Source organism: Protopterus annectens, chromosome 16.part0 (assembly GCF_019279795.1).
Source record: "Protopterus annectens isolate FY-2018-M chromosome 16.part0, PAN1.0, whole genome shotgun sequence".
NCBI classification, from domain to species: Eukaryota; Metazoa; Chordata; order Ceratodontiformes; family Protopteridae; genus Protopterus; species Protopterus annectens.
The window spans coordinates 696,930,343-696,957,042 of NC_056750.1; the positions used below are offsets into that span (position 1 = coordinate 696,930,343).

General features: G+C 39.9%; 1 protein-coding gene across 1 annotated transcript in view; it reads right to left on the reverse strand.

Moving 5' to 3' along the window:
* Window positions 1–26,700, reverse strand: part of CARMIL3 (capping protein regulator and myosin 1 linker 3) — a 3,552,770-nt gene that overhangs the window by 683,194 nt on the left and 2,842,876 nt on the right. The window contains exons 18-19 of the mRNA XM_044058175.1: window positions 16,353–16,434; window positions 3,803–3,899 (exon numbers count right to left, since the gene is read on the reverse strand). Of these exons, the coding sequence (XP_043914110.1) occupies window positions 3,803–3,899; window positions 16,353–16,434 (179 nt within the window). The remainder of the gene's footprint in view (window positions 1–3,802; window positions 3,900–16,352; window positions 16,435–26,700) is intronic.

The following is a 26,700-nucleotide window of genomic DNA, read 5'->3' on the forward strand; positions in this document are numbered from 1 at the left end:
ATGAGGGCAGCGTCTGTTATTGTTTCCCCCTCTACCTCTGGAGGAAAAATCACCACGTGTATCAGGCAAGGATCCCTGGGATTTCCAGAACCACATCTTCCCATTCTTCTGACCCTTGGGGTAAGGTCTAGAGGGAGTGGAAAAACAGACTCCCACGGCAGAGAGAGTCTTGCCTTCCTGCTCACATCTGGTCAACGTGTCTTTCACCTGAGGCCCAAAGAGAAAGGAGCCATCAAAGGGAGTATTGGTGAAGGATACTTGAAAGGGTTCTGGAAACTGACACAGCCGCATCCAAGCATGTCTCCTGAGGGCCACACCTTTGCCAGCAGCTCTGCTCGCTCCATCAAGTGCATAGAAAATCAGCCTCTTGGAGGAGTTGACTATGGAATTAAGAGTCGCCAGCTGGGAAGCTACTTTGGCTTGTACTCCCTCAGCTGTAGGATCTTGAAGGGCATCTCCAAACTCTTTCAGGAGATCCCTTTGAAGACGAGTAAAATGACATAGATAGTTCAGGGACCTCATTGAGAAGGTCGCTAAAGCAAACATCAACTTTCCGTCTCTGTCCATCGTCCAAGACTCTTTGTTAGGGGATGAACAGATGAAGAGGTTTCTGCTAACTCTTTCTTGGTGGCTGCTGCTACCACCATGGCATCAACGGGCACACCTTTGGAAAGGAATTTCTTATCCTGGAGGGCTGTAATAAACTTGTTAGGTCTCCTCGGAGTTGCTTCCACAGTATCTGGAGCTGACCAAGCCTTTTGAGCCACCAGAGACATGAGTGGGTCAAAAGGAGGAGAAACCCAGGAGGTGGAAGGTCGGGAACCAAATGCATCTGGTAATACAGACTCATCCTCGGTAGGGGCTAGGGGAGCCCAGTTCCCCCTCTACCTAAGCATTTCAAGGATGTCCGAAAAGGAAACATCTTCAGAGGGGGACATCAGGGACCCTTCCTATTCATCTAAGTCTGTATCTGAAGTGACAGACTCGGGGGAGTCAATGTGCTTCCTCTTGCACTTCTTCTTCTGAGGGGGCTCCTCTGAATGATCAGGGGAGGCCTCGAAAGAAGAGGGAACACCCAATGGGGTGTCATAGGGCATTGGTTACCTATGCTTGGGGTCTGGAGGAGGAGCAGAGGTTGGCACAGACACTATGAGGGACGGAGCTAGTAGTGGAGCTATTTCGGGGGACAGCACACTCCGCATGACCTCAAAGATGTCCCGACCTTGAGGCAGAAAAAGCTCCAGTTCTGAAGAAATAGGAATCTTTCTCCATGCCGAGGGTGATGGCTCCGAGGCCAATGTAGGAGCTGAGCTCACCTGCGCCGAAGCTCCAAGGGGGAGAACAGGGTTGGACAAGGGTCCGATGCCACTCCCCCCTCTGGAACCGATGAGAGAGCCCTGGCATCCAGATTCCTCGATAGAAGGAATAATCGAGGTAATCGGAGCCAAAGGAGAGATGGTAATTGGAGCCAACAGTTCCATTACCCACACACCAACGAACTCTGGCTCCGAACTCAATGAAGTCGGAGGAGGAATGGAAATAGAGGTGGTTGGAGCCAAAACCTGTTCAGGTGGGCTGGATAGTAATTTAGCTAGTGCCTGTGACTTAAGCAACCTACTTACTACTCTCTCCACATCATGGTCCAAAAGCCTAGAGGATCGAGAGGAGTGTGAAGAATAGTGGCTACATTCACTTTGTAATAATGGTGACCGAGGTGCCGTGTGAATGGACCCTAAAGAAGGGGACCTCAGTCTCTTATGGCTCCGTGATGGCTCTGAAACATCTGATGGAGCCGACGGAGGAGTTGTCTTGTCACTGTCAGCCAGAACCGACATACTCAGTTGTTTCAGTACAGGAGTCTGCTCCGAAGGTGGAACCGATGGTTTGACAGATTTAGGGGATTTCACTGGCTGAGAACTCTTTGCCGGTGAATCCTGAGGCTTCAATAAACCCCGAAGGATTAATTTGTTTTTGCGCTCCTGCAGGACCCTTGGACTAAAGGCTTGGCAAATAGAACAAGAGTCCTGCAGGTGAACAGTGCCCAAACAATAAACGCATCTAGTATGCCCATCTGTCAGAGACATTTTCTGACAGCATGAGTCACACTTTTTGAAACCAGAAACTTTCGTATCCTTGGACATGACTTTACCACTACACACAATCCAAATACCACAATACAGACAAAAAATCTCTACACTACTAAACGAACACAACAGTTTTTTTTTTTTTTATACAGTGAAAAGGAAGGGAAGAAGAGCCTCTAGGTTAAACAGCTGTCCTGAGGAAGGGGGGAGGGGAGAACTCTCTAATTTAAATGAGTTCTTAAGAAAAAAAGGGACTGCGGAAAGAAGCAACGTCCACAAACAACACCCACAGAAAATAAAACTATAAGGGGGAGTATACACTAGTTTTAAGAAGTTTTAACAAATATAAATATATAAAGATACAAAAGTATACAAGCCTGAGCCAGAAATGACACACCTCATAGCTGAAGTGGGAAATGAGATCTGGGTAGCTTTTGCTAGGCATCATGGGATAAGGGGTAGCCTCGAGTCAGTAAACAGCTCTTGAACTATTGAAGATGGCCGAGTTGGAGCTGAGGATCGGCTCCGATCCCAAACAGCAAGAACGAAGGCAAGATAGACAACTTAGCATTGTATGTTAGGTTGGGCTCAGGAGAAACAAAACAGAAAGCTATGAATGATTGCATGTGTGCCACAGACAGATGGAGAGACACACAAATACATGCACACACACACATGTGCATCACCTGTGTCATACTTATAAATTCACTTAGCAGAATGCTCAATATTTAACTTAAAAGGAAGTACAAAGCCATGACTGTAATATGACTGCAAAAGATTTTTTGCTAAAAATGAAAGTAAAGACCAGGTTGTCAGTATAAGCATAAGCTATGCATTTGTGATATAGGCAAACTACCTAACTTAAAGCTTCCCTGCCAAAGAATTTGTTTGAAAGGATGGTAAGAACATTCCATTAGCAGTCTCAGTTTAGATGGGCAGTTGAAATACAACTACAGGTAAGGACCATCCCCTAGGAAAACTAGAGAGATGCATTTCTCTTTTATACTCGTGACTTTGGAGGTAGACTGAGAAAGATGGATTTTAAGCCATTTTATACCACAAACATTATACTATGTTTGTGTCATCCCCATCCTAAGAAAACAATTAAGTCAGAGAAAATGCTGAGGCATACCTGTATCCTTCTTCTCTGAACACAGGAACTGTAGGGAGCTCTGCAATGAGTATTCTGATCACCTGTGTAGGGGGTAGGCAAAGGCCACGTGGGGGAATGGCAGTATCCTTGGAATTCAAATCAGAATGGGCAACTCCCAATGGGGTGTGAGAAGGGGACAAAAGGAGTTTGTGACTGCCACCCTGATTCCTGTGAGTTAATAAATAAATATACAAGCAGATAAGCAGAGCAAAGCAAGCCAATAGCTATAACAATGAAATTAACATACAATAAAAATTGTTAAATACAATACGTAATATATATATACTGATGTACACTGTATGAATCCTGAATAAAACCATCTAATTGCTTTAACAGAAAAGTATATCTGTAATATATGTCTGTTCATAAGCATTATCACTAGTAAACAAGATACACTGGCGCGTGAGTTTTTTTTTTTTAATCTTGTTAAATAAATATGAAAACATCATTGCTAAGCATGATTATATAATGTTAATCTGTCAGTTTGTAGCATGCATTGTGTTACAGTGTTACCATCATAGCAGATATGATTATCATGAAGTAGAGCAACATTTTTCTTACTCACCTGGATTTAACATTGAAGTTTTTTCCCATTGAAAGATGTTTTAAAAACTTGTTTTTCCCCAGTGCTGGTACCAGTGTTACCATATCAGAATCAAAACCTGGAAGAAAAGTAATATGATTTCAGTTTCACACTGAGCTGATCAAAGGAAAGACACTGAGGAAACTCGGAGCTATAATATATAACATTAAGTATCCAGTTTTTTGTTTATTTTGTTCTTTATTTCTTTGTTATTTATAGCACTTTGTGTACTGTGTATTTTTCTAGCTAGTTTTACTGTGTGTGAGGTATTAACTGGAAATTGTCCACTTTTATTAAGCATCTGTTGGGTTGTTTGTTTCTGATAACTTGTTGCAGTTAACCTTTTTTCTAGAGGCTCCTTTAGCTGTTTAAAACTTTCATTTAAAAGCTCACTGCTGCTTTTCAGCTGTGAGAAACATTTCTGCAGTTTGTTCTAAGTAGTGGGGATATTTGTAGCATTTCCATATTCAGGCTTGTGTTTGGGCCTAGTGTTTGTGGAGGCTGTGTGTCTGAGCACATATTCAGGGACATCTTGGTTTAGCCAAAGCCATCAGGCATTTCAGTGAGAGGGAATTGTTTGAGGTCATTGGCTGACTGAGGTCACCTGGACTACAGCTTAGACTAAGCACCTCATTGGTTCTTTTGAGATTTCTTTCTTAAACGCTGTCTCACTTTTCAACTTTCTATTACCTAAGAAGTTCAATTGTGAGTGTTCTGCCATTTCACACTGAGCTGATCGAAGGAAAGACACTGAGGAAACTCGGAGCTATAATATATAACATTAAGTATCCTGTTTTTTGTTTATTTTGTTCTTTATTTCTTTGTTATTTATAGCACTTTGTGTACTGTGTATTTTTCTAGCTAGGTTCACTGTGTGTGAGGTATTAACTGGAAATTGTCCACTTTTATTAAGCATCTGTTGGTTTGTTTGTTTCTGATAACTTGTTGCAGTTAAATTCTTTTTTCTAGAGGCTCTTTTAGCTGTTTAAAACTTTCATTTAAAGGCTCACTGCTGCTTTTCAGCTGTGAGAAACATTTCTGCAGTTTGGTGGCTTTGCAGTTGCCCGCCTCTAGTGTATATTTGATCTGGGACCCTCCACCCAGTCTAGTGTCATCACCTCATTCTGCCCAGTACAGGGAGAACATTTGAGAAGGCCAATCAGCTTAGTTTCTGCTACTCCTTTCTCTCTTTCCTTTCTCTCTTTCCACTTAAAAAAAATGTATCTGCTTTTACTGTATTTGTGTTTCTTCCTACTTTATTTTGCTTATGCGTCATCTTAAAAGTACTCAATTGTATTTATTACTGCTTGGTGTAACTCATTCTAAGCCTTTTAGTTTAAGCACTTAGGCTTCAGACCAGTTGTTTTACATTAAGAAGGTTTGTGGTCTGCACTGTAGTGGCAGAACAGGTAGCTTACATTCTTCTAAGTTGGGAACTGCTGATTGAGGGCTCAGTGTCTGTTATTCTAAAAGTGTATTAGTTCTGGTTTAAGCACTTGGGCTTCAGGCCAGTTATTTTACATTAAGAGGGTTTGTGGTCTGCACTCTTGTGGGAGGAGAGGCTGGACTCTACCCTTCTGAGCTGGGAATTTCTGGTTAAAGGCTTATAGTGCCTGCATATTTGAACTGCTTCTTACTGAAATTGGTACACCTTGTTTGCTGTAGCATAGACTAGATCCAGGCCTGCTGAATCTAGCTTTGTTTGTATAACTTGAGCACTAATCCAGGCATTATTTAAAGTATTCAATTGTATTTATTACTGCTTGGTAGTAACTTGATTAAAGTGTAGCTATCATTCTAAGTCTTTTGGATTAAGCACTTAGGCTTCAGACCAGTTCTTTTACATTAGGAAGGTTTGTGGCCTGTACTGTGGTGGCAGGATAGGTAGCTTACATCCTTCTAAGTTGAGAACTGCTGATTGAGGGCTCAGTGCTGTAGCATAGACTAGATCCAGGCCTGCTGAATCTAGCTTTGTTTGTATGCTTGTTGTTTGTTTGCTTGTTATTTCCCTGAAACGCTAATTCCACCTAAAACGTTGCTTTTCAGTGCTTCTGTGGATCCCTAGTGATATCTGCATTGCTTACTGTACTTATTTCCTTGTTTCACTTGAAAGAAAGTTACTGTTTGTCATTTTTGTATTTAAGTTACCTGTAACACATTGCATTTAAGTAACCTGGCACTTGCTCACTAAGTCAGCACTAAAAAATTAAAAGCACTACACCCTCACAAACTCCCCTCGAGTACCTTGTTCCCCACTGGCCCTTTTTTTCAATTATAAAGGAATTCCCAATACTATTCTAGCATGTCCAAAGGTCAGTTGTCAATCTCCTCTCCGGTCCAGCTGATGAATCTGGGAATTTTGAAGCAATGTTACAACTGCCTCATGTGAACAGACAACCCTCTCCTCCTCCCAACAAATTCCAACACATGTGAGAGATGCAACATTATAGCAAAACTGGTGGCTAAGCTCTCTCAACTCAGTACTGGCGTAACCAGTCAGGAGGAGAAGGAAACCATACTCACTACAATTCCAGTCTCACATAGACCTACCACAACAGCAAATCAAACACATAAACACACAAAAACTTACTCGGAGGCTCTAAATAAAAATCTGCCTAAGCAGCAGAGACCTCCAAAGCAGACACCCAAGCAACCGCTACCCCAAAACAAAACACATGCAACACATAGCTCACAAAGCCAGTGTGCCAAACAGTCACAGCCCTTAAGGCTAAACAACACACCTGATACACTTGTAATAGGTGACTCTATCGTCAGGCACACTGACATCCCGCTCACCAGGCCGAGCAAGGAGAAGGTCACGGTGAGCTGCCTGTCGGGCGCTAGGATCCGCCACATAACACAAGCACTCAGGTCACTCCAAGGCAAGTACAAATATGACTCAGTCATTGTCCATGCTGGTGTGAATGACCTGAGACGTACCTCCCTGGACTACATGAAAAGAGACATAGAGGAGCTCTCTGAGCATGTAGCCTAGGCTGGTATGACCCTGACCTTGAGTAGCATCTTACCTTCACCAAGAATGATGCCATAATATGAAGACAAGATGATCAATTTCAACAACTGGCTTAAGTATTGGTGTCATACAAAGGGGATCCAATGCCTGTCAGCCTGGGATGACATGCTCGACAAGCCGCGATGCTTCGCTAGGGATGGCTTGCACCTGTCACCCCTGGGCTTTTGGATATTGGCAAAGGCTCTTGCTACCCCCATAGTGCCTTTTTTAGGCAAGGCTCAAAAGACAAATCCACCTCCATAGGTATCACAGGGGATAAGAAACTAAGAGTAATGCTACTCTCAATGCCAGAAGTCTAAACCTCAAGATGCACGCACTCGAAACTCTCCTTAGCATGGAGAACATCGATATCTGTGCAGTAACAGAAACCTGGTTCAAGGCTCCCGAGAGCACCCCAGCACTACCAGGTTATACCTTATACCATGCTTTTCGGCCCCAAAACTTGGACCGAACCACAAAAGGAGGGGGAGTATCAATATTTGTCAAAGATACCCACACCTCCAGGTTGGTGGTACAGCACGAAGCATCAGAGACTATCCATGTGCAACTAACAGTAGGTAAAACTGCCTTCCAGTTTATAGCCTGCTACAGACCACCCTCCCAAACCCAGGAACCCCACTCGGTCTTCCTGAGAACACTGGAAAATATGAAGGTCTCTCCAAACACCATTATATTGGGCGACTTCAACTACCCAAACATAGACTGGGAGCATTACTCTAGCTCCAACACAATAGCCCAAAGGTTCCTAGAATTTATAAACTCAAATGCTATGGAACAACTTGTTACCACTCCCACAAGAGAGGAAAACATACTGGACCTGATCATCACCAACATGGGGACTCTATGCTCCAGACCAGAAGTGTATCCCTCACTGGTAAGATCAGACCATAAACTAATCTCACTGGATATTCACATCCCGACCCCACCCCCTGCCCAGAAAACCACAGTGAAAAAATTCTCTAAAGCAAATTTCACACTCCTCAAAACCAAGGTGGAATCCTTCAAAGCCCCTGGGCCTGTAGAAAATACGGCCCAGACCGCAGAATCCTTTATAAACGCATTCTATGAACACCTTCAGGAATGCATGGATCATGCAATCCCAAATAAAACCAAGACCCAATCCTCCAAAGACAGACGTCCTGTCTGGTGGACCCCAGCCATAAACAAACTATACAATAGAAGGAGGAAGCTACTACATGATAAAATCCCAAAAAGGGAAGGCATCTCTGATCAGTATTAGCAAAAAACTACGGGCACTCATAAAATCGTCTAAGGCCAGCTTCGAGAGAAAAATTGTACAGGACACTAAGGATAATCACAAGGCTTTCTTTAGTTATGTTAGGAACCTGGGTGGAAATTCCCAGATATGCTCAGAATTAGTCCAAAATGACAAAAAATACACAGAACCCACAGACATTGCCAACATCCTAGCTGACAGGTTCAGCGCAAACTTCTCCCCCCCTCTCCACCAAAAGGGCAAATATCTATCCCAGCAGAGTGCCGCCCCCCTGACATCTCAGATGTTCCGGTAAGAGCCGCCCTCTCCAAAGCAAAAAAACACAGCATCATGGGACCAGACAGTGTCCCGGGCTGCATCCTACATGAACTCAAAGAAGAGCTAACCCCAAACATAAAACTACTGTTCAATCTCAGCCTTACTACAGGATATGTAGCCAAAGAGTAGCGTACAGCAACAGTGGTCCCTCTCCACAAAGGTGGTGCCTCAACGGATCCTGGAAACTATCGCCCCATAAGCCTGACTAGCTTGGTCTGCAAAGTTATGGAAAGGATCATCATGGATCTCATAAATAAAGATATTGGGGACCTACAGACACTGGATCCTACCCAGTTCAGCTTTGTTAAGGGCAGATCCTGCCTCTTAAACCTGGTCAGTTTCTTTGAAACAGTCACCAAGGCCATTGACGAGGGGAAGGTGGTCCACACAGCCTATCTGGACCTCGCAGAAGCCTTTGATACAATGCCCCACTCGGGCATTATAGATAAGCTCACCAGCTTAAATATAAACCCCTATGTCACTAGATGGGTTGCAAACTGGCTCACGGACAGAACCCACATGGTTAGAATTGCTGGAGCCATGTCAGACTCCAAACCAGTTACAAGTGGCGTCCCACAAGGCTCAGTCCTAGGACCTCTCTTGTTCAGTATATATTTCTCGGAGGTACAGGCCAACATGGAAGGACTGTGACTGACCAAGTTCACAGATGACTGCAAACTGGGCGCCATAATCGACTCTCCAGCTGACACAAGCATCCTCCAAAAAGGGCCTCATAGAAAGAGACAACTGGTGCCAGAGCCATGGCCTCAAGCTAAACACCAAAAAATGTGTAGTCATCCCCTTTGGCAAAAACAAAGTGCCCACAAATTACCACATAGGTGGTAATCCATTAAGTACAGAAGAAGTAATTATGGACCTGGGGACCCAAGTTGATAGCAATCTCTCACTTGACAACGACATGGCCAAAGTAGTTAGAAAAACATTTTATATAGCTCACCTAATCATGAAGGGATTCACATCTAGATCAGGGGAGGTCATCGTCCCTCTTTACTCATCCCTCATCAGGCCCATAATAGAGTACAATGCCCCTTTTGGGATGTACCTTACCAGACAACGGCAGCAACTGGAAAGACCCCAAAAGTACCTCACCAAGAGGATCAAAGGGCTCAAACAGATGCCATATGCTGCCCGGTTAAAGAAACTCCAGCTTTACTCAATGGCATACCGCCTGCTCAGAGGCGATCTGTGCCTGACGTATAAAGCCATGTCCAATCCAGAATTAATGGACATGCTGCACCTCAGAAAATCCAAATCCCATCGAGCTACGTGCTCGAGAGACTTGAACCTCAGCACTGAAATAAATAGGACATGCTGGAGGGACAGATTCATAACACAGAGGCTCCCTTCACTCTGGAATAAAATCCCAGTCCAGGTTAGGCAGAGTCCCTCATTGACTCTCTTCAAGAGGAATCTTGATGAGTGGATGGAAGATTGTAGGTTTACCCTGGGTATCACTTCTGTGTCACTGTTAGACAGAGGCACAGTATACTAACCTCGAAAAATGGCATAGCAAAATTAATTTAAAATGGGTGGCAAAAGCCAAACACACTCTGGCTAGGCTTATAAATGCCCTAGGGCAGATAGCCTAGTATGAACCTATGAACATATTTGTATTACACAATTTCCTATGTAGGTCTAATTAAAATGGATCAGTGATGTTGATATGATGACATTCATTAAAGAATAATAAGTGCTGATAGAGTATCATTTACAAAAAACAACCGCATACAAGCAAATAAAATAATGCAATCCACTTTGATTGCATTCAGAAAGCTGGACAACTACATAAATACGTCGCATTGATGGAAAGAGCTGGAACCTTATGCTGAGCAACCAGATTTGATTGGTAAGCGTAAGTATAGGAGGAGCCAATCAGGAGGAATAATTTAGTAGTTGTGGGGGATCTTTACCATCTTGGAGTAAAGCTTTATAAATTTTCCATTGTAGTGATGATCAAAAGTGAAGGATTGAAGGATAGCAGCTGCATACAGTAATTTGTAACCTGTACACTCAGGTGCGGCCTTAGGTCAACTAGTGCTCTAGGCAAAAGCGTGCCACAGTGCCCCCACCACACCACTCGGTGCCTCCATTCTGGTCTACTTACAGCAAATAAATACTGGAAAAGTGCCCCTGCTAGAGCGGCGCCTTGGCCTATGCCTAAGGCCAGCTATGTGTACACTAACAGGACTTTGCTAAGGCTCAGACTACATATGAAAGTTTGAGCAGTCAGAGAAAGCCTGAAACACTACATAAATTTTAACAGAAAGGTAAAAACAAACATAGAAATCCCCTTTTCTCCAGCAATTGAAAAGGACAGAACCCTTATAATCTCTACAACCCATAGACTGAAGAGGTTACTGTTAAATAAGTAAGCTGTGTGATGGGATTACAGAGAAGTGATGAAAGGAAAGAAATGTGTGGAAACTGGGAGACAGCAGTGACTGGCCAGGCACTAAGCATAAACATATTCATTGAAGATTCATTCTCCTGTTAACTGCTTAATGCAGTTTAGGGCAGTGGGAGAGCTGGAGCTAATCTTGCAGTCTCTAAGGATAGGGGGCAGGAATTAATCCTGAGTGGGACACCAATCCATCATGGGATGCAAGCACTCACTATCACAACACAAGCACATACTTATGAGAAAACTGGATGAATGCCAGTCCAACTTTTGCATGTCTTTGGGATATAAGAATAAAACTAGAGCTCCCACTAAAAAACCCACATTCACAAAAGAAAGACAGGCAGCTCCCACAGAAGGCACAACAGCTAAGAATCAAACTTTAGAGCCTAGAGCTGTGTGGTAGCAGTGCAAACTACTGCATCAGTGTTCCACCCTTTTGTGCATATTGATATATTGATATATATATATATATATATATATATATATATATATATAGAGCAGACTTTAATTAACTCCATGTTTGTAAATATGTAAATATTGTAAACATCTGAAGAGCCCCCCCCCCCCCAAAAAAAGTGCCTGTTTTATACTGTCCTATGATGTATTTTGCAATTTCCTGAATGTATGAATCTCACTCTTGTATTTTACCTCTACATTATGTAACCTTTATTGTATTTTGTAACCTTCATAGTATTGTATTGCTATTGGAGCTTTTCTCCCCGGGCCTCCACTGAAAATGGGCACTTCTCGGCCCAGTGGTCTTCCCCGATAATCAAACTGAAAATAAATAAATAAATAACTATATATATATATATATATATATATATATATATACATATATATCTGCTTATCACATGATCAGCAACATCATCAACCAGAATCAATATGTTGTGTATGCTCTGGGGATTTCTGAGGAAGTCAGCATTATATCTGATGAAAGCATTTAATTTTATTGTGTTTTTAGTAAATTCATGTAGAACTGACATTTACATTTTATTCTAACTGCCTGGTTGCATATTTAAGTTTTGTCTTAGTTGCTCTGAGCATATTAAACCAAACATAGGGCATGTGGTGAGCTGTACCCCCATAACCACATCTAATTATACATACTAACTAAAAGACTGCACAGTCCCTGGGAAAGGGCATGTTCCCCATCCCAGGAATTGTCAGTCACACACACCTGTCACTCATCTGCTTCAGTTTACCAAATGGTGTTGACCAAACAAATGTCGAGACTGCTGGATATTTGTCCAGCTGCCCTAACTACCAGTCAAATAGCAGAACTTCTGCATTACTCACAACTATTCAAACTCCTACAGAACCAAACTTTCTCATCAGTAGCAGCCAAATTAAGAGAATTACTATCTTACAAACCTAGACTTTCAGCATCTACATTGTAGGCCCCTTAAACTAGACTTCAGTTTACAAGTCACTGATCTACTGGGCCATAAACTTTGGGAATCTATCCCATCCCATCTTAAATAAGCATCCCCTTAACCAAACATTTTTTACACCACAAAGAAATGGCTCCTAAATGCCAATGTCACATCTTAATTGATGTACTGAATTAGACAGTGTACTTCTTTATCCTGTATCTGCCCCCCCCCCCCCAGTCTCGCAACTTTAACCCTTTAATTTTTGGCTCACTGAAAATTCTGTATAACTCTGCTGTACATAACTGTGTATGTAGTTTGGAGTAGAATGACTAAGCTGTACATAACTCTATGCATATGTTTGTATAATGTCAACTTTTATGCTTTTAAATGTCACATTTTGAATGAATTGTTTTGTAACTGTCAGTTTGCCTTATTCTTCTGTAATATTCTCTCCTTTGATGAGACAAATTCAAATAAATAAATGTACAAACACTATGCATGCACATGCACACATAAAGACACATATATACTTATATAAATGCATACATACATGCATGCATACACGTACAGTATAATTACATTAGGTGTAACAATTGCTAAGGGGGAGCAGCAGTTGTATGGTAAAGATATGAGGAGGTTTCCATTCTGTCATTCTCAGGATCCTAGCCCCTTTCTACTGTTGCATATTGGTCTGGTGTCCTATAAAAGGAACTGTACTAAGGTATTAAAATGTATTTTCTATTACTTGGGTATGCTTTGGACAATAAAGTAATTTTTGAGTGTCATTAACTACCTTTCAGAAATAGAGTATTTGCATTATTTTATTTGGTTTGGTATAGTGCTCATCTGGCTTATGTAATATTTTATTTTATTTATTGATTTTATTTGTATTTGTTTTCTGGAGTAGAGCACTCATCTCCATGGCCCTTTATCAGACTCAGACCAAGAGCAGTGTCTGGTTAAGTGATTTGCGAAAGAGTTCTCAAAAATGTGGCAAAATAAAAACAAAGACGTGAGAAAGGTTGGCAATCCAATAGAGAAAATAAATTTTCTACTTCCATACTACCAAAGAATGGAAGTAAGAAAAGGAGAAAAAAACAAAGCGTGGATCACAAAATAAGACCTGAACAGCTTGGTACATTTTGTGAGCTCATTCTTCTGTTTCCTCACTTCAAAGGTCACCTTGTTTACAATTCCAGATTCTGTCTCTGTCCGCTCTTTATATTACCTCTGTGAGTACCTTATGCCATATAAAGTATAATTATAGATTTTACTATAAGCATACAAACTGGGAGAATATTCCACTACTTTTTGTGCATAATTGCACATTTTCTCATCTCCCTCATACACTAGCTTTCTAGATGAACAATATGACCTGGTTTCCTTACACCTTGTCAAACTATGACCAAGCTGCTGACAACCTGGTGATGTTGAATTCCTTGATCTCTGCTTCCCAAAGAAAATATCTGTGAGTTTTTCTCCCTTCTTCAGGTATGCGCAACAGTGGACTTGGTTGAGGAATGAAAGACATGCTTTATTTTTATATTTTTATTTTTTTTGGGGGGGTGAGATTGAAAACTGTTATTTTTGCCAAGCTGTAACCTTGCCAACATGTAAGTCGATGAGTCAGAGTGGAAGTGTATGATTCTTATAGACTAACAACCTTTCTCAAAAAATAAATTTCCTTACAGGTAACATCTGCAGTCTTGAGATGTGACATTTATGGTTTGCTCACTGTAAGGCCTGTCTTTCATCTACTTATGTGTTGAGACTGTAGCACACCTTTTGTCAGTTTTGCCGTAGACATTGTACGTCTGTATCACTTCATCTGGATTGGGTTCTGCCACATATCTTCATGGCAGTCATCTGCAGAAAATGACACATCACTCAAACGGAATGGACAAGAATCGTTTATTTTGAAGCACCACCTTTCCCCTCTTTTGGCAAATAACTCCCTCCTTAGCATCCTATTACCTCCCTAGTTCTTGTTACTTTCTTCCTCTACTCTCTGTAGTTTGTCACCTTTGGATCATTAGAAAAGACGACCTCATATGATTTAAAATCCACAAAACTGGCGAATTACAAATCTGATAAATTAACTGTGGTCAGTTCAGAATATAAAGTGTCTAGACTGTTCAGATTCTTAGCTATGTGCACAAAACATCAACACTACCTGTCATTAACCACTGCAGGCTTTCAATGAGTTGCCGGCCACATACTTTCCAGAATGGGAATCTCATATACTTATTTTGTTTGCAGGTGTGTAGTGTTGAGAAAGGTAAGATGATTACTGACTGGAATTCTACACTGACAAAGGAAGTTCATTTAAGGTATTGGTGGGTTCATACACACACACCGTCTCATGCTTTAGTTGATTCACTTCACTTAGTACAAAACTGCTAAATTAATCTTCAGGAGAAATATGTACAACCTGTCATTTTGCATTTCTCTTTAATGCAACTTAAGTACCAGACTTTCTTTAACTCTGCAGGTATGCCAAAAGCATCCTTTCATAATTTCCATTTGTAAGAATATTCTTCCTATATACCACTTACTGATCACTCTACCCTTCTTGAAAATAACCACATTTATTATGTTTCTCTGAAGTATATCATTTAACCAGTTTCTCTCCTACTTAATTGCCTTTGGTAGTACTCTGATCAATTTATTTACAAGGCCATTAAAAACAGGATGAAAACTCTACTGACATCTAGGAAATTCAGAAAGAAAGCAAACTTTCAAAGCATGCATATCCACCCAAAGCATGTACGTCTCTTTTAAGTATTTGTTTGATTATTATGAAGCATTGCATAGAAAAGTAATCTAGTGTTTCTAAGGAATAACACAGTAGAGATTATGATTATTGGGACACATGACCCAAGATAAGATGCAGTTTTAAAGTTTTTGATTCAGAGAAACAGGAAAACATTTTCCCGACAAGAAAAAAGGTATCACATTTTCCAGAACAGCCCAGAGACTTGCAGTATTAAGAATTAATATACCACAGTGGTTGATTCACAATGTTGACATAGCACTGTGTGCCCATATTACTGGAAAACTGGAAAATACAAGAGGAAAAAAGAAGAAATGGTAAAGCCAGTTTTACTAGTAGCTACAAGACCAGACTTCCTAGGATTGTAACATGAGAACAAGGAAATTCTTCCTGACATCAGAAATAGAGGAACTCCTTGGAGATCCCATGGACTTCTAATGCCAAAGGGAGGCAACAGGCTTTACAACTAAACAGTATAGTGAGAGCCATACATGTTGTCCCCTGAGAGCAGACACATTACAGACATTATCTCTGAGTTTTCCTGCTGAGATTTACTTCCATATGCTGTCAAGGAAAGAATACTGCAAGATTTATGCCATGCGAATTTCTAGAAGCAGCAGTCAAGCCAAACTCCATGCTCTGGAGACAGCTAAGATTTATTTTGAAAACACTTCTGCAGTGGTGCAGCGGTAGCATTGTTGCCTCACAGCAAGAGGTTCTCCCGTTCGATTCTTGGCTTGGGTTGGGAGAGCCTTCTGTGTGGAGTCTGCATGTCCTCCCCATGGTCGAGTGGGCGTTAGAAAGACATGCGTTGAATGGGCATGCCTTCGTTGAAGGTTGGGCGTCGGGCTGGCAACTCGACACCATAAAAAAAAAAAAAAACAACTGCCAATCATTAGCGGACCGGAGTTCCGCTGTGGCGACCCCTAACTGGGAAAAAGCCGAAAGACAAACAACTTAAGAAAAAGACAACCAGGTGATTTGTGCCATAGTACAATATCCACCTCAATCCAGATGATATACTGATTTCAAATGTTCAGCCTAATGAAGAGTATTTACATAGTAGTGAAATAAATATTGTCAGGTAGATTGCAAATAGTGTGGAACCAAAAGCCCTTACAGCAGGTTGTATGGAGAATGAATTAAGGGATGTGACTGAACAACTTACAATGACACAGCACTTATGGCAAGGGAGACAGTGATGGGCATGAGATGTGCCTTTTTATTTCACTGCTACATGGCAATAACTTAGCACAGTTGATTATATAAATGGGTAACCCTCTGTCAATTCATGCTAGACAGGAGGCTAGAGATTACTTTCATTTTTGCACAATGACTGTCACCATCCAGACAAAAATCTTGTCAGACCTACCATTATCTGATAAATCAAGTGTTCCGACAGCTTGAACATCTGCAAAGGTCTCCTCAAAGACGTGTGCACCTGCAGACTTCAGCTAAAACAGAAACGGGAAGAAAAAAATAAAGAAAGCCATGAGCAGTGTTATGTACAGTGTAAGACTTTTGTGTTGCTGGCAATAAAAATACACACTCAGTAGCTATAGATATATAGATGTATATAAAGAGATATAGAAACATTTATAAAAAACATACCTTCCTGTTTCAATGCAAGAAGCACAAGAATTTGAATTTTAAAGGTTTTGTCTTCCAGTACCACATCAGCAACGTTTAGTACTATAAGCTACATTTTCTGCTTTGACAGTTTCTATTACATCCATAACCTTCACCTTATGTTTGTTATGAAATACATATACAGGCTCACAATTCAACATAATATGTCTGTCTGATAAAGTTTCTTACATACATATCCTCACATGACCAGGTTTTGTATCTATACAATTTAATGTTCATACTTTCCATCTTATTTTCTTACTTGGGTTTTTGTCTGTCTCTGTAGTATCGCAGTCATTCAGATAGTAAGCAGCTTGAAAAGACCAATGTAGCATTCCCTGCAAAGAATAAAGCTGAATTTTTTCTTAACTTAGTTTATCGATGGCCTAACATTGAATCAGTTTTGCAGTGTTCCATATGTCAGAATTGTCTTACTTTATCCTGCAGCTTAAAGACATGTCTCAAAATAAACTTTGCAATGTTATTACAAAATTGTATAAGTGCTGAATTTGCAGTTTCCAGCTAGACCAGCATGGGAATATTTTCTCCTCTTAAATTCATACTTGGTCATAGTAACTTACATGAGGCATGAACAATCTTTTGTACAAATCATTAGGACATGGGCCATGGACAAAACCATAATTCCTGACTCTGTTTGCATCCACAAGATATGTAAACATCACTGTATGAATCATTAAGTTATGATTCAAAGATTAAGTTCTATCCATGAGGCATGCCTACATCTTTTGAGTTAATCATTGAGACATGGGCTACAGACAAAAATCCTACAAACATTATGTGAGGTGCTATAATCATGGCCTTTACAGAGATTGGATGCTGGTTGTCAGTAACTATCAGTCAAATCTGGACACCCTCTGTATCAGTGCACACTTCTTTCTTCAACTTAATGGCCTCTCATATTGTCTGTATGCAAGAGTGAATACTAGAATTACTACCAGGACATCCCTCAAATACCTTTTGACCAAAGATTCTTGCCATTCCCTTAACTACTGAGGTCTTATACAGGATCCATTCAGACTCCATTCCCCCAGTGTCCCCTGTAGAGCATGACAAGTTGCTGTTGATGTGGGAATTGAAATCATACTGCACAACAGTAGCTGCTAGAAGTACTCATGTCAACTCACTATCGGGTCAAGTTTCCTGGATCTGTCCAGCTGATTCTCCAACCATCTGACCCAACTCACTATCTAGTGGTGATTAACTGATAACTTTTCACCTCTCTTGACAGAATGAAGGATATGTTGTCTCAATTTATGATTTAACTTTGAAGTTAAACTGTGCCTATTACCACTCTTTTGTTGGTATTATTTATTTTTAACAAATAAAAAATACAAGGTGTTATGAGCAGACTGGGTTCCCAAACAAAAAGTACATGCAGAAAAATATAGGAAACACCAGACCACAGCAGATAGTATCAAATAAAACTCCAAAGTTTAATCCACAGTACAAAAATGCTGAGTGCTTTCATAGCCAGAGCTACTTCATCAGACAACTCAATAAACTCCACAAGAATTTTTAAAAACAGCAACAGCCTATCAGTGTTAGTTCCCAATAAACAATTAGCCTGATAGCCACTGATTTAAAGGAAAAGCACTAGAGACATAATATCAACTAATAGATCACTAAAATGAATAAAAATACATAAAAATGCATATACAGAGACTTTATCTGCATAGTGGCTTATTAACCAAAACCGGTTTAATACAAATTTTATCATTTAGGCCTTTGCCCATGTTGGCACTCATCCTAATAATCCATTCAATCTCTTTAGTCTCTACCAAATTCCTAATTGCAACACCTCTACATCCTAGCTGAACTTTCTCAGTTACCATGAATTGAAAATTATGTGGCGCCCCTAATACTAGAACATACCTAGCCAGGGCATTAGTTCCTGCCCCTCTATTTATGTGATATATGTGTTCCCTAATCCTATCACGAAACCTTCTTGTGGTCTTGCCCACATAGAATGAAAAACATGTAGTACAAAAAGCTAGGTACACAATATTAATAGTATTACAATCAGCTGTAAGCCTGAAATAGGTAGTCTTTTCAGTGGCTGGATGTATAAAATGCCCTCTCTTGTCAATATACTGACAGTAGTTACAGGGTTTCGTACCATACATGGGAGGTGATGGGCTGAATATCTATTACTTGCTTATATCTGGGGCCACATAAAAGTCTCTTAAGGGATTTCTTGTTCTTATAGGCATATTGAGGGGTGGTCCCTATCAAAGTTTTAACTCGGTCATCAGAACATAATATGTTCCAGTTCCTGTGATAAATATTCTGCAGCAATCTGATATTACTAGCATAAGTAATGGGAATTCTTAGCAGGTTATCCTTCCTGCTCTTTTCCTCATAAACTTGATTTTGATTGGAAAAGTATGGTTTTCCCTCCTTTTTCTTTTGAGAGCCCATATTTGGGGTAAGTTCAGCTGGGATGTAGAGGTGGTGCAATTAGGAATTTGGTAGAGACTAAAGAGCTTGAATGGATTATTAGGATGCGTGCCAACATGGGCAAAGGCCTAAATGATAAAATTTGTATTAAACCAGTTTTGGCTAATAAGCCACTACTCAGACAAAGCCTCTACATATGCATTCTATGTATTCTTATTCATTTTATTGATCTATTAGTTGATATTATGTCTCTATCTAGTGCTTTTCCTTTAAATCAGTGGCTATCAGGCTAATTGTTTATTGGGAACTAACACTGATAGCCTTTTACTGTTTTTAGAAAATTCTTGTGGATGAAGCAGCACTGGCTACAAAAGCGCTCACAATTTTTGTACCATGGATTAAACTCTGGAGTTTTATTTGATACTATCTGCTGTGGTCTGGTGTTTCCTATTATTTATTTTTAACTGTGCATTTATGAAATTTCTTCTTTAATATAATTTTTGGAATGGCGTCATGACTTAAGACCCCCAGTGGTCTAGTTCACCTGCATGCTAAATCAATAAAAGCTATATAAAAAATTTGTGACAACAAAACAACAAAGTTGGTTAATCTTTTGGCCAAAGCAGATTGTTACCAGGTACATTTATTAACAGCCTTGTGTTGAGACACAGTGTTGATTTTGGGCAAGTCACGATTAGGACATGAGTTCAGCCAAGTTTCACCTACTGATTTCATATCAGGTGAGCCACTCCTCCACATCAGACTACTCCACTGATGTTCATCATTCTCAGCATAACTGCTGAAGTCTCCCAAATGGAATGACAGAGTCTGACAGGATCAGTAAGGTGGGATTTTATGCACCATGGCAGACTTGCTTGAGTAAGCACAAGTTGATCAGGTGACAACACACACATGACTCAGATGAGATGAATATACACCAAAAGGTGAAAGGCTAATAATGGTGCAGGCTGGACAATCTAAATCACCCACTCACTAACCACTTAACATACACCCCTGCACTTTTGTGCTTGGCTCCAGGGTTGGGTCTGAGTATACCTATTCCAGATGAAGCCTTCTTATTTTTTAGATGAACCATCATGAGGATAAATTGTTATGACTTGCTTTCCTGTCCAGTGCCCTAATTTTAGACAGGTTGCCAAGGCTAACAATAGCAAGAGTGCAGAACTCCAAACATCGTAGCTGTAATAATCACAAGTGCTAAGAACTCCTCCGACATGATAACGTTATAAACTCTGGAGAGTAGTTACGCGTCATCTGAATGGGTAAAAAAATCTTCAGATATATAAGCATGAAAAGAAAACATGAGACAGACCCAGACAGAGCAATAACTTAGTAATAATTTCAATAACATTTCCCTTATCAAACAGGCTGAGTGATTTGAATGGCACAAAAGGGGGGGGGTAGATATGAGTCTTTTCAAAGAGGTAAGAATCAAATAGTGAATGGTGGTCACAACCTTGTCAAAAAATGTGGCACATGTAAAAGTGTTGATGGAACTTGTCAGTTAAAAAGTAGCTCCAGCCCCTGCCAGACAACTCCACTATATTAGAACTGGCAGAAGGGTATAAAGCAAGATGATATTGATTCGATGTACTTCAGAATGAAGAATGTCATGAAACATCTTTTGTAGATGTGGAAAAATCATAGATCTTAACACCTTTAAAAGTACAAATTTATAGGCTGACTTGCAGAGTACAGATAATGACATAGCAATTTAATTATGTAGAATAACTGGTTACAAGGAAATCATCAGGATGTAAATAATGTGGGAGAGAAAATATCTGCATCAACAGAAAAGTGTGCAGTCTTAAACAAGTTTTCACTTGATATACTATTTCATACATCTACTTAAAAAAGTACACTTTTTCATGACATTTCAGAGAAAATGTATTTAAAAATGTTATGAAGGGACAGAGGAATGTGAATCTGGGTATACATAATGAATCAGACATCATGAAATTGCTAGTGCTCCGAGTCATGGGACTCACTCAAGCTACAATTTTTTTTAAATGTTCATTTCTGAAAGATGGCAGCTTTTTGGCTCAAAGTATGGCAGACAGTCTCGTGTTCAACAATGAAGATGGTGAGAACTTCACTTCCAGTTTATTTTTTAAGATGCTTAAAAGTGTTTGTAAAATAGTTGCTAACTTTTGAGCAATGAATGCTACATGTAGGGTCATAAGCATAGTTTTTCTAATGAAAGTCCAGATCTCAGTGGATTCTTACAGGAAGATATGTCTCAGTGTTTGCAACTGCGCATATGGTTGTCAGTTGGAAAGGATCTTTAATCCAAATTTCATTTGGGCACACTCTTTCAATAGTCTGCATTAAGCACTTAAAGACACTAAAGGAGCAGGTAGCATTGAGGGTCATCACAAGCTAGGCAAACTGCTATTCTAGAAAACAACCTAAGGGGGTACAATGATTGGTGAAGAGCTACTAGGGTGCCACAGACAAGCTTGTGGAGGATGAACCCTAAAAGAAACATTTAGCTATATTCTACATAAGCTACACAATTCTCACTTTATCTTCTCCATCCAAAATCTCCTACCCTCTCAACCTAACTCTGCCTCTCTGCCTGACCCTACACCTCCCCCCAATACTACTTCATTTTCCTTTAAGCCATTTCCCACTAGTCACATCAAATCTCTACTACTCAAATTAAAACCCTGCTCTCCCTCCACTGACAAATTACCTCCTACCTTCCTCAAGCTCGCAGTTGACTCAGTTCCCTACCCAGTGACAATATTAATAAATAGATCCATTCAAGAATCTACAGTTCCTACCCTATGGAAATCTTTCTTTACGATCCCTCTCCATAAAGGAGGTAACTCCACTGACCTTTCCAACTATCCAAGATACTAGAAAAATGTATCCACACACAGCTTCTTAATCACCTTCTCAATCACAACTTACTCACCCCTACCAAACATGGATTTCGCCCCTATCACAGCACCGCTACTACTCTACTCTCCTTCACTCACACTATTGCAGAATCTTTGGACAACAATAAACTTACTTCCTGTCTCTTCCTTGACCTCCCCAAAGCTTTTGATACTGTCTCCCATCCATTACTTCTATCCAAACTTGCCAATTTTCATTTATCCACCTCCACCCTCACCTGGTTCTCTAGCTATCTATCTGGTCGCAAACAATCTGTCAAATAGCTCTCTTCCTCATCTCCTTTCCTTCCCATCTCTACTGGTGTTCCGCAGGGTTCCATCTTAGGACGACTTTTATCTAACATCTTTACGAATGATCTTTTCACCTCTTGCAAACAGTCATCTCTCATTCAATACACTGATGACTCCACAATTATTTCTACAGCTAACAACATCCCTGACCTACACTCCCTAACCCAAAAAGCTCTACTATCCACTGAACAATGGCTTTCAAAAAATCTACTGATACTCATTCCCAAAAAAGCCAAACTCTTACTTTTCCTGCCCCGTTCTCTTTCTCATCATACGTCTGGCTTTGTCATTAATTCTTGTAACAATGCAGCTATCCTACCTGACACCTACACTAAACTCTTAGGGGTCATCATCAACGATGAACTAAAATTCAACCAACACATACAACAATGCATAAAGAAAACCCATCAGAAGCTAGGCCTCTTATACCGCAACAGAAAATACCTCAGTCCTGAAGCTAGACACGCCCTAGGTCAGGCACTTCTACTACCCTCTCTTCTCTATGCTGCTCCAGTTCTTACCAATATTCAAGCTACTACCCTAAACAAACTCCAACAATCCTTCCATAAAATAGCCAGGTTCATCACTAACTCCCCTAACAACACACACCACTGTATTGCCTTAAAGTCTCTACAATTGGCTGGAACTTCCACAACTACTACATCTCTACCAATTCCACATGCTACACTCTATGCTCTATAAACCTTCCTGCTGTCCATCTCTTTCTCCCCTAGTCTCTATAGGGTCTATATCAGAACACCAAAAGTTCATTCTTTCGAATGTTCTTACATCCACCCCTAATCAGCGAACGCCGACAACATCGAACATTCAGAACAGCAATTTTTTTCCTAGGGAAAAATTTGCTGTTCCAAAACACATACACACAACACAAGCACACCAAACAAACAGCAATCCACACACATACACCCAAAATCTTACAGCTAACCCTACACTAAACTGTACAAACACCACTAACTATCCACTTATCTTAACCCAAACCCTAACGTCCGTCACTATCGCACAATCACCTCACCCGCGCCCTAACCCTCACGTCCACACAATCGCACACATACCTCCCTCGTGCCCTAACCCTAACTCACCTAACCCACGCCCAATCACATACTTACCTGAACCCGACCCGTAACTTTCCATCACAGCACTGAAAATAGCGAAATGACAAAAACGGAAAACCAAATTCTTTCCCAAGGAATAAATTTGGTTATCTGTCGTTTCGCTATTTTCAGCATTTGCTGACTAGGGGTCAATGTAAGAACATTCAAAAGAATGAACTTTGAGTGTTCTGATATAGACCCATCTCTATCTACACCCCATCCCGACCCCTCCGCACTTCTAATCAACAGTTGCTTGATATTTACCAGCCAAATAAGTCAATAGGCAAACTACTCTACAAATACTCTGTAGCCCATGCCTGGAACAAACTTCCCCTTGACATACACTCAATCTCTCACACCTCACTGTTTAAAAACAAACTAAAACCACATCTACTCTATTCCAGAACCTGCCCCTGCCATGACCCTACTTAGCTCCCTCCTCGCCACTCATTTCTCTCTCAGATGATCCTACTTACACTCTGTACTCTCCCCTCTCAAGTACAGTAGCATAGAATTGCCCTGAGAAAAGGAAGAAAAAAAAAGTGTTTACAATTTTTGTTTTCACTATAAGTATTATACTTGTTACTTATGTTTATATTTTTTCATACTGTAATGATATAGTGTTTTTATTTGTTTCCTACTGCTATGATATATTGTACTATTTGGAGCTTTTCTCCTTGGGTCTCCACTGAAAAGGGGCTACAATCTCAGTTGGACTATCCCGGTTAACAAATGTCAACCAATCAATAAATAAATAAATAAGCTAATTTCTGAGTTTAAGCCAAAATGTTTTTGTTTCACAACCTGGTGTTGGGGTGGGGGGTTGACTCAGATCAACCAAGGCTAAAGCACTCTTAAAAATTTTGGAAAAATGTCCTGAAATTAGTTCACAAAGGGTCCTTTTAATCTCTTATTACATAATACCAAGAAGATGGTGGTGGGTATGATCCCTACCTAATATGTGAAAACTACAACAGAGTGACTAATTTTTAGAATAAAAACAGTCAGTCTCATATAGTGCACAGGACAGATAATGACCTGTCTTCAAGAATACAGTATATTTAGGAGTAATACCATATTACTATTGCGGTGGAAGGATATCCAGGTACTAGAGTATTTAGAAGGGTAAGCATGTCAAATGAGAAAAGTCAAATTTTACTCAACATGGTCCCAACCTGAGAATAAAAACATTAAACCAATTTTTAAGGAAGGTTATTGCAAAAAATATTTTGAAGGAATTATTATCAGAAGTATGTAAAACTGAGTTCCTATGGATAAAGCTTTAAATACTCCTCAGTGTTGAAATTAATCCATCATGTTGTCTATTTTCAAATGCTGGAATCAGAGACATTGCATGTTGCGACTTAAAAAAAAAAAAAAACATTTTTTTTCTTAGCTATGAGTTTTGCTTTTGATGTAAAAACAGCTCAGTATAGATATATAATAATTGGGCATTGCATTCTGTATCCTAAGGAGAAGTCATGTAACCCTCTCCAATGGAAAACAATTCAAAGGCGTGTGATGTCAAATTGTGGCAGCAAAAGCCTATGAACTTCTACATTTTGTACCTATGTATATAAAAACATTATTTGTTAATTCTCCTTTGAAGATTCATAATACGGTTTCATGGAATTATAATGGAAGACTCAAGTAGTAACATGCAACTAAGATTTAATTTTACCCTGAAGGAATTAAATACATTCCAACAATGACTCTGTTCCTACAATTCTGTGTGCTTCTGACCTTGGAATTTGAACTAGATAGAGCATGTCACACTTGTAAAAAAAAATTTCTAGAGAAATATATTCTCGCTGTCTCTTACAAACATATACATATATACATGGGTCTACTTCTTATTGAATTTACACTTTACCGAATGGCAGTTCGCCGACACCATTTGCATGAAAATACACTATCCCAAAACTGCACTATTGTGAATCTCAGTTAAGCGAAGCAGTTACCATGTCAGATGAATAATTACATTCACAAACACACATGTTCCAATATTGCACACCCCCCCTTGAAATTATATATACACCAACTCAGAGATCGCACTACAGTGACAAGAGTAGATTTCCTGACAGTTACTGTAGTGCGATCTCCATTTAAATTCCACAGTATGAATATTTCTAACCTACCTGCATATCCGACATGCAACAGAACTGTGTGTGGGTAAGGTCAACAGCCAGACAGCAGATGGCAACTAGGCAGTTGATCAGCAGGTGTGCAAGATCAACAATCCCTGAGTTGGGGAATATTCCCTTTCCCCAGGGAATGTGTGATCTTGGAGTTAGTATATAAAATTGGCAGGGGGGTGGGGCACACCTTAGAAATTGTTTGAAATTGCATGTGCCAAGGTTATTTCTCATTGCTTGCATATTGCGGTGTCAACTTCTGTGCTAATGACCATATGTGGTTGAAGTTTTTGCAGTCAATTATGGGTGTTTTCATTAAAGTCAGGAAGTCAGGTACACCTATATATATATGTATGTATATATATATATATATATATATATATATATATATATATATATATATATATATATATATATATATATATATATATATATATATATATATATGTGTGTGTTTGTATGTATATATATATATACACACACACACACACACACACATATATATATATATATATAAAAAACAATACATGCATTTGGTCGTGCAGCCAAATGCCGAACAGCCATTTCCCCGAATCTAAATATCGAAACTCACAGGCGCAAATGTTCATAATATCACATGCAACTTCGAATTTGAAATTCCCAGATGCACAACCGCCACAACAAGCGTTACCATGGGTCGAGAGGGGGAATATTAGCCTGGCCACCGTTCAGTATTTCCAGGTTTGGCATCTGTAAATATGACATATTCAAAACTGCGGTCACTGCTTTCAGCATTTGTAGCGTCGGTACTCTGTCGTTCGACCAAATGCATGTATTCCATATATATATATTATGTGTTAGTGTGTGTGTGTGTGTGTGTGTGTGTGTGTGTATGTATATAATGTCTACATACATGTTATCTTGATGTAATAACAACTCAGTGTCACTTGTTCATGTCTAACACATATAACGAGAAGGCTATGGTTTTCATTTACATGCTTTAATACATAGAAACACATCATTATGGATAGCAGCATCATTAAATACAAACAAACTAGTTAACAGACAACAGCTGACAACAAAATGGCAGTCTAACTTGCACCTGCTCAGTATTTATACACTTGTGCAAGCCCTTGGATGGCTTCCTAAAGCTACATACACACATTGATCTATGCCCTTTGAAAAAACGATATCAGAGTCAGAAATGTATTACTATATACATTAGAAACAAA